Source organism: Grammomys surdaster, unplaced genomic scaffold, assembly GCF_004785775.1.
Source record: "Grammomys surdaster isolate TR1022 unplaced genomic scaffold, NIH_TR_1.0 217, whole genome shotgun sequence".
Taxonomy (NCBI): domain Eukaryota; kingdom Metazoa; phylum Chordata; class Mammalia; order Rodentia; family Muridae; genus Grammomys; species Grammomys surdaster.
In genome coordinates, this window is record NW_021604662.1 from 3,446,935 (window position 1) to 3,461,264 (window position 14,330).

At 40.0% G+C, this 14,330-nt stretch overlaps 1 protein-coding gene across 1 annotated transcript in view; it reads left to right on the forward strand.

The window, feature by feature from the left end:
- Phex (phosphate regulating endopeptidase homolog X-linked) overlaps positions 1-14,330 on the forward strand; it is a 225,613-nt gene that overhangs the window by 70,803 nt on the left and 140,480 nt on the right. Inside the window, exons 9-11 of the mRNA XM_028772694.1 lie at positions 3,739-3,822; positions 5,053-5,198; positions 12,140-12,233. Of these exons, the coding sequence (XP_028628527.1) occupies positions 3,739-3,822; positions 5,053-5,198; positions 12,140-12,233 (324 nt within the window). The remainder of the gene's footprint in view (positions 1-3,738; positions 3,823-5,052; positions 5,199-12,139; positions 12,234-14,330) is intronic.

Below are 14,330 nucleotides of genomic sequence, written 5' to 3' on the forward strand. Positions count from 1 at the left end.
GTCCAGCCTTCATGAGGTCAAGGATCTCTTCTTCCACCTATACCCAGCAGGGCCCTCCACTCTTACATATTCAGCTGAAGCCCTGGATCCCTCCCTAAGTGCTCCCAGGCTGGTGGTTTAGACCCTGGGAGCTCTGGTTGGTTGGTATTGTTGCTCTCCTCATGGTACTGTAAATCCTTTCAGCTCCTTCAGTCCTCACTCCTACTCCTCCATTGAGAACCCCATGATCAGTTCAATGGCTAGTTGTGAGCATCTGCCTCTGAATATGTCAGACTCTTAAAGACCTCTGAGGAGACATCCATATCAGGCTCTTATCAGCATGCACTTCCTGACTTCCACATCAGCATCTACCTTTGGTGACTGCACATGGGATGGATATTCAGGTGGAATGGTCTTCAGACGACCCCTCCTTCAGTTTCTGTCCCTCACTTTGTCTCCATATTTGCTCCCTTGAGTATTTTGTTGCTCCTTCTAAGAAGGACCGAAGCAACCCCACTTGGTCTTCCTTCTTCATGAGCTTCATGTGGCCTGTGAGTTACATCTTGGGCATTTCAAAGTTCTGGGCTAATATCCAATAATCAGTGAGTGAATACCATGTGTGTTCTTTTGGGATTGGCTTACTTCACTCAGGATGATGATTTCTAGTTCCACCCATTTACCTAGGAAACTCTCGAATTCATTGTTTTTAATAGCTGAGTAATACTCCATTGTGTAAATATACCACATTTTTTGAATCCATTCCTCAGTTGAAGGACATCTGGGTTCTTTCCAGCTCCTGGCTATTATAAATAAGGCTGCTATGAACATAGTTGAGCATATGTCCTTGTTCTGTGTTCGAGCATCTTCTGGGTATATGCCTAGGAGTGGTATAGCTGGATCCTCAGGTAATGCTATGTCCAATTTTCTGAGGAACCGCCACAATGATTTCCAAAGTGGTTGCACCATCTTGTAGTCCCACCAACAATGGAGGAGTGTTCCTCTTTCTCCACACCCTCGCCAGCATCTACTGTCACCTGGGTTTTTAATCTTAGCCATTCTGACTGGTGTAAGATGGAATCTAAGGGTTGTTTTGATTTGCATTTCCCTGATGACTAAGGACACTGAACATTTCTTTAGATGCTTCTCGGCCATTCGAGTTTCTTCCATTGAAAATTCTTTGTTAAGCTCTATACCCCATTTTTTAAATAGGGTTATTTGGTTGTCTGGAGTCTAATTTCTTGACTTCTTTGTATATATTGGATATTAGCCCTCTATCATCATGAGAAGTGATTTTAATTTTGAATCCTGCTTTTCCGGTGTGATGGGGTGTCCAGGGCTTGCTGTATTTGGGGAACTGGGTACTGATGATGCCAAGAAACTTTGGTTTCTGTTGCTTATGTTCTTGTGCTTGCCTTTCGCCATCTGGTTAACTCTAGTGTTACCTGTCCTCACTGTGTAAGACTGGAGCCTGTATTTCCAGTTATCTTGCTTGTGGCAGAGCTCCTCAGAGTTTAGATGTCTCTGTGGTCTTATGATCTTAATCTTCTGGGTGGAAGAACTCCTGGGACTCAGGCCACCTCTTGGATCTGGAAATCCTTCTGCTCTGGATGCAGTGGTTCCTCTAGGATGGCTCAGGATATGATGTCTCCCAAGTGCAAACCATCTTGGTGTCTGCTGCTCTGAGTGCAGTGGCTCCTGTAGGATGGCTCAGGACTCAGTATCTCCACAGGAGCCGACCAACTCTGTGTCTGCCCCAGCCCAAAGGACCAGGCAGGGGCGGAAGGGAAGTGGAATTCTGGTGGGGCGGGGTTTGGGTAGCTGGTGTGTCCTGAGTGTCCCTGGCTCCCAGATGTATCTCTGGGGCCTAGGGAGTGAGATGGAGTTCTTACCGGCTGCTCTGAGTGCAGAGGGTCCTCTAAGATGGCTCAGGATTCAGTATCTCCACCGGAGCAGACCAACTCTATGTCTGCCCCAGCCCAAAGGCTTTCCCAGTTTATTCTTGAAAAGTCTTTTATCAAGCCTGTGTCTATTCTAGGGCACATTATACTGTCCTTTTCCTAAGATTTCTCTCTCCCACTGTCTTTCGATTTCACTGTATGTTAAAACATATTCTTAGTGAACCCCAACATCACATTAAAACTTTTATTACTACATGTCACTTGAAGGTTGTGAAGAGTGTTACAGATATGCTTAGAAATCATGTCTACAGGCTATTTGAATTCTGTATTCCTTTTCCAAGTAAATAAGAGGTCCAGAATACTAATTTGAACTGAAGGTGTGATTAATAGCACGGAAGGCCTTGCCTTGAGCCAGGGAGTTAAAGCAAAAAGAAATTTGAAAACAGCTGGGCTGAGGTAAGACTGAGAATGGTTGAGAAGGCAACTGGAGTGACAAATCCATTTATGGAGGGGAGCAGCTGCAGGAGAACTGAACACAGCTTTGAGACTAAAAACTTTCAACCTGGAGCTGAGACTCTGAGCTGGAAAAAGAGAAGGAGGGTGGAGGAGACATGTAGACATCCTCTGAGGCAATGATTTAGGATTCACAAACAGCAAGGAAACTGTAAGGGACTTGTTGCCTCTCTCTGGTGGAGAGTGGGGAGGGAGACATGCAGGCACTGACACACTTCAAGCAGAGGGGCAATTGCCTGCCATTCTGCTCTTATGATTTTGACTTGAAATATCTGTGGTGTATGGACTTTGGGCCTGTTAGGACGGTTCCCCTCATTCCCCTAGTCTTCAGGGTGCCTCGGCACATCCAAGATTACTAAAATACATAGTCTTAGGGAAGTTTTTGAGGCCAAGGATGGAAAAAAAAGCCTCATCAAATCCTAATAAGTAAAGATAGCTACAAATTATTCATCCACTCTAGCCCCATCTGAGACACTGAACAAGGAGAGATAGGACTCATCCATGGAGTGGCACTGGTGATTTGTACTAAATAGAGTTTAATTGCAAAGGGTTGTTAGAGAATATAAACCTCAGGCAATCGTAAATCAGTTCAACCCGTGGAGATGGGCTTGAGGTTGGATAATGGGCTTGATGTTTGAGGGTTGGAGAGTTGTAGGTGAGGTGAGAGTTGGGAAGATGAATGAATGTGAAGGAATAGTAAGATAGAAGGCCATGGAGCAAGATGAGGATGTGGTAAAGGAGCTATGGTCATCAGCCAATGGAAGTGATTAAGATGACACTCAAGGAAGAGTCATTGTTGCAGTTCTTTGAATAAATAGAGGCTGGAAGCTTGTGAAATGTCCACCCAGGTGGTGATCAAATTCATACTTCTGGCAGTGGGAAATCTGAAGGTCAGAGAAAATGGTCCCAGGTACCTATGACATGCACATAGTTTATTTTTGGTCACTAGCCATTTTCCCCTTGAGGTGAAGGAGTTGAGGTCATTGTCTGGAGATCATAGGCAAACATGGAATGATGACCTTAATTGTGCAACTTCATCTTGATTGGCAAAACCAAGCAAGCAATGGACTTGGCCCATCTACATGGTAGAGGAAAAGGGCATTCTGGGAACTCTTTCTATTGGGGACAATATTTCTTACTGAAGAGGATATGTACGTTTCTTATTATTTTCTTAATCCTGCCTAAAATGCTTCTTGCTTTTTAAAAAAAATTTTCTCCACAGCTAGGCATCACACCAAATCTTAAAAAAGTTGATAATGATATACAGATGTTTTGGCTCATGTGAAAGGCAGTCATGCAATAATAAATGATTCTTTTGAAAAAAATAACCCAAATTTCTTTTTGACAGATAATGATTCCACATGAGAACCGAACCAGTGAGGCTATGTATAACAAAATGAACATCTCAGAGCTCAGTGCAATGATTCCCCAGGTTGGTGAAAGCTCTCCAGAAAAAAAAAATCTCTTTTCCTGCTATTTTATAAGCTATTCTATTTCATCTGTGTATAAAAGTTGGCCTTATAAATCTTACTATTCATCATTTTGATTATCATCATTCTTTTAAGCTATCACATAAAATAGCCTTGTGTGTGCAATAGTATTTTCTAAGTTATAGGGAATGCAAAAAGTTTTCTGATAGAGGCTTAAAAGTATAAGGCCATTTTCTTATGACACAGCCAGGGGCACCAGTTGGTATTGGTCCAGCTGTTTAACACTGCAAAGACTTTATATTTACACTTTACCCTCCTTGGGCTTTTTGACTTCATTTGGATAGCATAGTTATAAAGTGGGCGCTGTAGCTCCACATTAGGGTAAGGAGAAGGGGGAAGGACACATCGACCCACCTGACTTCTTTATTTTCCCTAAGTAAACAAAAAGTCCCCTTTCAGAATATTCCTAGATGAATGACCTGCTTTTAATTCTGAGTAGAATTGGGTATGTGGCCATCCCTGCTATTGGGCAAGGGGTAGGAAAGTGGGTGCTAGGCAAGTAAGTAACTGATTTTCGGGTTCACTAGTAAGTAACTGGTTTTCAGATTCACTAGTGGAGGCAGACAAGGGGAAAAGAGTTGGAAAACAGACTTTAGGAAAACCAATATAAAGAATATAAAGTACAAACAGTGCAGAGTTTGTTTTAGAGACACAGAGTCATGCTCTATAGACTGGAGATGTGTTATCCTGAAATAAGAGGTTGCAGAGAGGAGAAGACTAATAGTGTGTTGAGGCAGCTGTGCCTGTGTTTATGGGAAGAAGAGGGGGAATATGAAAGTTAGAGGGCGAGAATTGAGAAAGGGGGCACAGGGGATTAAAGGAGTGAACTAAGCTAGAAGAAGAGATGGGTACAGGATGGGGTAGGGCTAAGGGAGCAAGGTAGAGAGAAGATGGAGAGAGAAGAGGGTTTGAATAGCCAAGGGAGTGCATCATATATTAACACATGAGAGAGTTATCTGGAAGTCTGTGGTACAGAATACAGGCTCTGTTTTTGATGATGACCTTATGTCTGAGTGGTAATTGATCGGACGTTGGCTTCTGGATACAAATGATGAGCACTTTCATCTTTAATGATTTGGACAGAATGGATTATGCTCAGCATGCTTTATTTGAATGCCTGTCCTCTTACTTGCTGCCTTAACATAGGTTTCATTTGTTTTCTCTATCCTCAGTTTGACTGGCTGGCCTATATCAAGAAGGTCATTGATACCAGACTCTACCCACACTTGAAAGACATTGGCCCCTCGGAGAACGTGGTGGTCCGCGTCCCACAATACTTTAAAGATTTGTTTAGGATATTAGGTGCCGAGAGGAAGAAGTAAGAACTTTGATGTGCATTTTTACTGTGGCTTTTGTTTTCTCTTTCAATTAGAAAGGCCTTTATTTTTCATGTATGTTGAAAATTGCTTTTAAAGGAAGTTACAGCAAAACAATCAGAGGCAAAATTACAGTGCCCTTTGTGATAAACAGGTCCACATCATTTTCTGGGGTAATTCACTTGCTGAGATGACAACAAACAACCAATGCTTTTGCACCATATTTGCCCCAATTTCTTATTTCTCTGAACTGTTCTTTTTGAGAACAAAAATTGTTTATTAGTTTTGGAAACTAGTTAGTAATGATGTTATTTCCTGAGATTTCTATATAAATGTTTTCCCTACAGTTCATTCTTGGTCTTTTGCAGCATTTTCTCCTTCTTTCTTGTTATTTGTTAGTCAGCAAGCCATTATTTTTTGACAACAGGCCAAATTATCTGTGTTGAAAGACAAGACTACTTTGAGAGCTGCATACATACATACATGCATACATACATAGGAAAAAGGAATGGGTGAAACAACTTTAGGGATAGCCAGATGTTTTTTTTTAAATTTTAAAGAATGTTTAGGATTTGTAGCTTTGCAAAGTGACACCTGAAACATTTCCTTAGGCCCTTGCTGAAAATACAGATGCCAAATCTCACCTCCCCCACAGAGTCTGGTGAAGTAGGTCTGCAGGAAGGGGGGGTCAGGAGTCTGTATTTTATTTCATTTTTGTAAAAGACTAGTTTATTCTTATGAGTGTTTTGCCTGTATAATACATATAATATAGCATACGTATAACACACATACAACATACATACAACACACATACATATACATATACGTATATGTATACCTATACATATACATTCATAGGCAATTGCCAGTGTTCTTAACTACTGAGCCATCTTGCTAGCCCTAGGAATCTGAATTTTAAATAGGTATCCCAAGATAGCAAAAGCTTCTCGAGATAGCACATCTTCTGAGTTAGAGGCTTTGGGGGAAAATTTCATATTGCTGTCCTAGTAGTGGGCTCTTTGCTGGGATGTTTTTTCTTTCCTTTATTTATTATCATTTAGGGAAATTACTGTATTGCAAAAAATGCTTTTTGGATCAAAAGAAGGCTATTACAGGTTATTTTCGTTGATGGTTGCTGAGTCTGATTTTGGTTTTGTTTAGTTTTGTTTTTGATGTGTGTAATCATTAGGTGGTAGTGACTCAGTCATTATGGCCATCTCTGTTCCTGCCATGATATTATCACTCCATAGTGTTTTGAAGTCAATAATTTTAGAACACATTGATGTAGGCATAAATTTTTTGCAACCTACTTTAATAAAGGTCCAACCTTTCCTCTAGACCACCACCCAACAGAGGTAGTGGAAGAGAAAAGTTACTCGGATATGGGGGAAGTGGACCTGTTCAGCAATAGTTCTTTGGGGGCGAGCTCGTTCTTCTTTGGCAGCAGTTCAGTCCCATAGCAAACATCTAATACAATTCAGCAGCTGCAGACCAGTCCTCTAGGCAGGCAGACAACAGGAACAAAGCAGCAGCTATAGTCAAATCCTTTCAGCAAGCAGACACCAGGCAGCTGTAGTTCATTCCTGAAGAAACTGCCAGGCTCACCAACTGGCCTGAGGCAAGGCTGTGGAAGCAGCATCTGCCACAGAAACCTCATAAGCAGTTCTGGGGCAAGTTTCTCAATGGTGACTTTATCACAGTTGAGCTCAACAAAGCTATGCAAGGCAAACCAATACATGCGTGTCTTTAGCGAAGAATAGCAAGGCGGAGCACACCAAACCAAGGCAAAGTGCTCCTCTCCCACTGTCTCTGGGGTCATCTTTATACTCCTTCATCAAGAGTCCTTTCATATGTTTGCATATAGCAACCTGTGTCTGCTTCAGGAAAACAGTCTTTGATGTGTTTGCTTTAGCAAGGCATCCTTTCACCTGTGTGCCCCAGCAAACATCACTTGACATAAGTAACTTTCCAAAGAACTAGTTGTTTCTACTTCACATTGGAACAATTCATCAACGCTGTTTTGTCTTGCTGGGTAGCTTCCCAGTCAGCATCCCATCTTCTAACACTCAGAGGTCTTATAATGTTATTGTCTTAGTAGTGCCTCATCTAGAAAAGCTTCATTGTTCATTTTTTGATCCCCATAGGTTTCTGTAAAACACTTTTGGACAAGTTGTTTTCAGGTTTCTGTGACTGGTCAGGAAATTGTCCTTAAATCAGTAGCTTTCGTGTATCAGTGTGTGGTACATGGAAAAGCACACAGGCTTTAGACATACCTGAGTCTGGGCTAGCCTCCATGGCTTATCACAGTGGTTCTTTGGGTTATTCATAGGACTTGGTGGGGGCAGGACTTAAAAAACAATATTTGTGTTAGGCCTTGCTCTAGAGCTGGTGATTTAATTGGCTAGCTGTGGCCTGAGCATCTGCACTTATCAAAACTCTCCAGATGAGTTTACTTGTTTGGAACCCACTGACTATGTGATGTAGAGTTCAGTAAATGACTCTAAGCTTCAGTTTTCTGTATTCAGCTAAAAGCATTCATATGTGTCTTAGTCAGGGTTTTACTGCTTTGAACAGACACCATGATCAAGGCAACTCAAATAACGACATTTAATTGGGGCTGGCTTACAGGTTCAGGGGTTCAGTCTATTATTATCAAAGTGGGAACATGGCAGCATCCTGGCAGGTATGGTGCAGGAGGAGCTGACATCTGAAGGCTGCTAGCAGAATACTGACTTCAAGGCAGCTAGGACAAGGGTCTTAAATCCACGCCCACAGTAACACACCTACTCCAACAAGGCCACACCTCCAAATAGTGCCACTCCCCCAGCCAAGCATATTCAAACCATAACAGTATGTTAGAGTCAATATTTTTTCTCATCTCTGTAACACCTAGAACTATTGGTACATACCTAGGTGCTTAGAATTTGTTGAGTCCATGAGGCAAGGGAAAAATTAGGGGCTAGAGAGGTGGCTCAGAGGTTGAGAACACTTCCAGAGGTTCTGAGTTCAATTCCCAGCAACCGCATGGCAGCGTACAACCATTTATAATGTGATCTGGCGCCCTCTTCTGGCATGCAGGCATATATACAGGCAGAATACTGTTCCTAATAAAATGTTTATAAAAAAAGGTACTAATAAGCTGAAATGTTTCATTCTCCACTGTATCAGTTCTGTTTCATGTTGACAGGAACAGATAGTTGATAAAGTCATGAAAGAAGGGTTTGTTTTGTCTTACAATTTGTGGATAATCTATAATAGAGCAATCATGATATCTAGAGCTTGAGGCAGTTGGTCACATCACATCTACTGCCATGAAGCAGAGAGAAGGCTTATGTTCAGATAGCCTTTTTATTCAGTCTGGTCCTCCCACCTATGGAATTGTGCCACCCACATTCAGAGTAGGTCTTCCAACCTCTGTTAACTTAATCTAGATAATCTCTCACAGGCTTGTGATTCTAGTGACTCTAAACGATTCTAGATCCTGTCAAGTTGACAGTTTTAACCATCACACCAACTGTAGTTACTGAATTACCTTGGCACCTTCCTCATGGTACCTGGCACACTGGGTCAACAGAAAATGCTTGGTGAGAATTTCTTGGCTTATTGAGGAATAGGGATATGTAGGCAAAAAGGAAAGGCTTGCTGGGCAGTGGTGGGGCACGTCTTTAATCCCAGCACTTGGGAGGCAGAGGCAGGCAGATTTCTGAGTTCGAGGTCAGCCTGGTCTATAGAATGAGCCCAGGACAGCCAGGGCTACAGAGAGAAACCTTGTCTCAAAAAGACCACACAAAAAAAAGAAAGAAAGGCCTAAAATGGTGCATTTTTTTTAGTGACTGAAACAGAACATAGCTAAGTGTAAGACTTAAGGTATTTGGATGATGGGTTCTGAGGAGCCCTGTGCTTACCCCAGCAGGGACTCTTAGGTTCAAAATGAAAATTTTATACTGTCTATATTTTCACTTTACAAATTAAAAAAAATAGGATTAATAAAGTTCTACTGTATTGATGCTCACAGGTCTATTGTTTGGGTAACGCAGTGTTTACTATCGCTAGTTTGTTTTCATTCAGTACATTGAAAACAATACTGCAATGCTATAGTTTAGATACATGAATTTTTTTACTTCGTTTAATCATATCATCAGGGAATGGCTTAAAAATTCTTGTTTTTTGTTTTTGTTGTCTTAATTTTTTCTTTATTCTTATCTCATACAATATATCTCAACTATAGTCTCTCCTTTCTCCCCTCCTCCTAGTATCCCCCCCCCTTACCTCTCCTCTCCCCCAGATCCTCTCTTTCCATTTAGAAAAGAACAGGCCTCCCAGTGATATCAACTGAACAGGACATAACAAGATGCAATAAGACTAGGTATAAACACTTATATCAAGGCTGGATGAGGCAACCTAGTAGGAAGGAAAGGGTCTCATGAGCAGGCAAAAGAGTTAGAGGCTCCCTTTTCTTCAACTGTTAGTAATAACATCCCTCTCCCCCCAAGCTATGCAACCACAGAATGCATGCAGAGGGCCTTGCATAGATCCACGAAGGCTCTGTGATTGCTGCTTCAGTCTCTGTGAGCCCTGATGAGCTCTGCCTAGTTGATTCTATGGGTAGTATTCTCCTGGTGTCCTTGATCCCTCTGGTTCCTAGAATCCTCCCCTCCACCCTTTTGCTGGGTTCTACGAGCTCTGCCTAACATTTGGCTGTGGGTCTCTGCATTTGCTTCTATCAACTGTTGGAAGAAGCTTCTCTGATGGCAGTTGGGCTGGACACCAATCTATGAGTATAGCAGAATATCATTAGGAATCATTTCTTTAACTTTTTAAAAATTTTGATCAGTTGTGTTTCGTTTTACTCTAGGTCTCTAAGTCATCCAGCTTCTTGTTTCTGGCCATCAAGGCAGTGTTGGGCATGGGCTCCCTCTTGGGACTTGGACCTCAAGTTAGACCAGTCATTGGTTGGTCACACCCACAAGCTTTGAGCTACCATTTCCCCAGAGCATCTTGCAGGCGGGAAAAGTTGCGGGTAGATAGGTTGAAGGTTTTGTGGCTGGGTTGGTGTTCCAGACCCACCATTGGGAGCGAACCTGGTTACAAAAGATGGTCGGTTCAGGCTCCATATCCTCTATTGCTCAGAGACTTTGCTCTAGGGTCACCCTCATAGGTTACAGGATGTTTCCTTTGCACTAAGTTTCAACATTGTTTCTTAAATGCCCACCTATTCCAATCATCTCTCCCCATATTCTCTTCCTCTATCCTCTGTCTTTCCCTCCTAATCCTTCCTTTAGAGAAACAGGAATTAAAATATTAGTAATGTGTACAAAAATTAATAACAACAAAATGACAAAAGTGTCACCTTTTCTGCACTAGTATGCCATCTTAGTTAGCAAGAAGGGAAAAACAGTGGTGACAGAACCATGTCTGACAAGAGTATGCCAAAACTTTCTGAAATATTCAACAAGACTATATGAAACACACATTTACATATCCAGTCATACTAACATAATTTTATGTGGATAATATGACTTAAAGTACAAATGTCATGGTGTATAAAATATTTATGACCTTAAATATTTTATATTTAAAATTTTGTATTTATATATTTATTAAAATTAGTTCTTTGAAGGGCTCAGTGGTTAAGAGCACTTGCTGTTCTTGCACAGGACCTGGGTTCTGTTATCAAGGGAGATGGGTGATGGTGATTCACAACCATTGGTAAGTCTCCAGTTCCAGGGGATCGTAAACCTCGCCTGGCTTCCACAGACATTGCACATCTGTGGTGTATTTGCATGTACGCACACAAAACACTTATGTACAGAAAATAAAAATACACAAATCTACAAGCATGACCGCATATGCTTGTAATCCTAACACACTTACCAGATAGAGGCATAAGGATCATGAGCTCAAGGTCATCCTTAGTTACATACTGAAAGCCTGTCGCAGAAATGCTACTATTTCCTTTACACATACTTAGAGGTTTAAAAACAGAGTAAAATTTTAGATTATTGTTATTAATGAATATTTTGGTTTTGGTTTCTGAAGGCCAATAATACACATAAATTGGAAAAAGTCATCACTAATGGTACATGCTAATCTGAATGTCTATATAAATTAAAGCAAACATCTCTATAATTATACATATGCAAAAAAGATTTTGCTCATTGGAGACTATCCACGGTGGCAGAAGATCATGCAAATGAACATGTGAATTGTTCTTGGTAGATTTGGTAGTATCAACATGTCACACTGCTACTCATATTTCTGTATGACCCAGGAGCCATCTTAGGAATGTATCTCATTAATCACCATGGTAATGGCACAGTTAAAAGGGGATGGGTCATTAAAAATCCATCATCATGGGTGAGTTAGAAATGAACTCATACCATACATCTTTCCTTAAAGGTCAGGGATTCTTTTACTTATAGAAAAAAGGCAGCACTTAAAATAGAACAGAGGTTTGAAAATATGTATTTAAGCATTACAGAACTCATATAAGAGTTTTCATATGCTTAGAGGTCAACAGAGAGTTAAGAGTTCATTCTGTTAATTATTTTGTTATTTTAACCTCACAATCACCTTGTGAAGTAAGTAATAGCCTCATTCTTTTACAAGGGAAGATAATCAAGAAGACTTAGGTGACTTTCTTGGGCTTACATACTTAGAGGTTATAAAAACAAAGTAAAAATTTAGATTATTGTTATTAATGAATATTTTGGTTTTGGTTTCTGAAGGCCAATAATACACATAAATTGGAAAAAAGTCATCACTAATTTGAAGGTATTCTCTTTTCTGGACATAAGAGGCTCGGGAATTGGGCTGGAACTTTCAGGCTGATTTTGCTGGTGTTCATTGACCTTGTGTTAGGCTTGCCAACAGATTTTCAAAGGTGTTTTTCAGGAAATCAGGTATGACCTAAAATATAATAAATGTTCATTTCTTTTAACAGAACCATTGCCAACTATTTGGTGTGGAGAATGGTTTATTCCAGAATTCCAAACCTCAGCAGGCGCTTTCAATATAGATGGCTGGAATTCTCAAGGGTAAGTTGCCAAATATTGAAATGTTTCATCAGTGGCCAACTTTATATGTTGGGGGCAATTCGAATGTTAATTACTCCAGTAAAAATAAAATCTTTATGGATGGAATGTAGGGAGCTTGCAACCTAAACTCTACTTTAAACTTATTTGCATAAGTTCACTTTACTCAGGTATACCTATTTTCTATTAAAATACCCTAAGCTCTACATTGTGGCTGTATAATAAGATTTAGAGTGATACTTTGGGCCATCTAATCTTGTTCAAATGTTCCCCCTTAACAGCATATTTCTATTCTTTTCAATGCTTTAAACTGAAATTATCAGTTTGATGTTTCTTAACAATACATCCCTTTCAAAGTAGTTCAAATTTATTTTAATTTCTTTACCTTTTTACTGGAAAACACTTGTGATAATTATGTGCATTTGTGAGGTTATGTGTGATGTTTTGATCTACAAAGGCAATCTAGAAAAATTAGTCATGATAATGAACATATACATCATTCTAGCAACATATCACTTCTGTGTTGAGAACATCAACGGCGTATTTTATTGAAATTGAAACACACAATTATCATTAACTATGATTACCTTATGCAGACTGATAAACATTGTCTAATATTATACATATGTGCAATATGAAATAGTAGATTCAAAAAAACAGAGAGTAGGAAGATGGTTATTAGGAGTTGGAGGAGGGAGGGCTGGGAAAGAGAGCTGTGTATCAATGGGTACACAATTTCAATTAGACTGGAAGGATGCAGTCTGACAATCTATTTCACTGTAACCATGGTTTTCAAGGTTTTTCCATGTTCTAATTATATATAGAAAGAACGATATAGCTTCAGTTTTAATTTGGTGTTAGAGTTGCATATTTAACTTTATGTAGATATTTAATCTTGATTCTATCCTAATTCTGCTAGACCCGTTTTAATTTCCTCCCACGATATCCTCTTTAAGTGCCTGAAGATATCCTCTTTAAGTGCCTGAATCCATTATCCTCCCCCTAGTTACTTAGCCCCTGAATCTTTGTTTCTCACCCACCTTTGTTGTCTCCTAACTTACACAGACAGATGTTGCTTTCATCTACATTTCCAAGGCTAGTGACTAATTCTGCCATGGCTTAGAGGAGTGAAGGATTTTTGTAGCTTTAAAAAGTATTTTATTTTTCTATCTATTTAAATCGAAGTGAATGTCAAATCGTATCAGTTCTTATTTTATTTAACATCCATTTTAGTTATTAGAGAAACTGGGAAATACAGAAATTAATAGTGGACCATTATACTTAAGAGAGTGTTACAGTTATTTGAGGGGGCAACTTTTGACCCTTTACATAAAGTTATCTTATAGAGGCTAGATATGCATGAACAATTACTTATATTTAGGTCAAACCAAATAGTTAAGATATAAAACAAGTAGATATTTTTGCTGTGTGTATATTTTTAACTCCTATGGATCACATAAAAGATGGTACCCAGCTGCTTTCTACCCTCACTGTGAAGAAAATGAGAGAGCGAGGTGTAAGAAGTAGTGTGTGAAAATTTGAGGTTAGGTATAAGGGGATGTTTCTTGAACATGAAGTGCTAAATATAATATTGAATTGCCAAAGAAGATTGTAAGACCTCTCTCTCTCTCTCTGGAGTTTTTAAAAATAACCTCATTCCTTACCTCTGAGAAGGTTCATGTACCCAGAAAGGAAAGGAAGGAGAAATGAATTTAAGCTTTAATCCCTTTTGCCCCACTCCAACAACCTGGCTCTAAAATTGTGCATGGGGTACTCCAGGCCACTATTCTCAGGGTCTCTCTCCCTCAAAGTCTGCCAGTACATTCCAGCCTCCAGAGAAAACTTACATGGCATTTATTTCTCTGCTTTCATCCCAAGAGTAAACCTTGGCACTTTCAAATCCTGCTTTGGAAGTCCCTTACTTGTTTGTAGATGTTTTCTTATAATAGCATAACAGGACAGATGGGAAAAGCCTTTACATTTGTATTGTACTCTGCTATGACACTGTGTAAATGGGATCCCCAGGTTGCTCATGGTGAGACATGGTCTGCTAGTCTGCTAACAAGAACTTTGATTGCCCACAATTCCAAACTTTTCCTG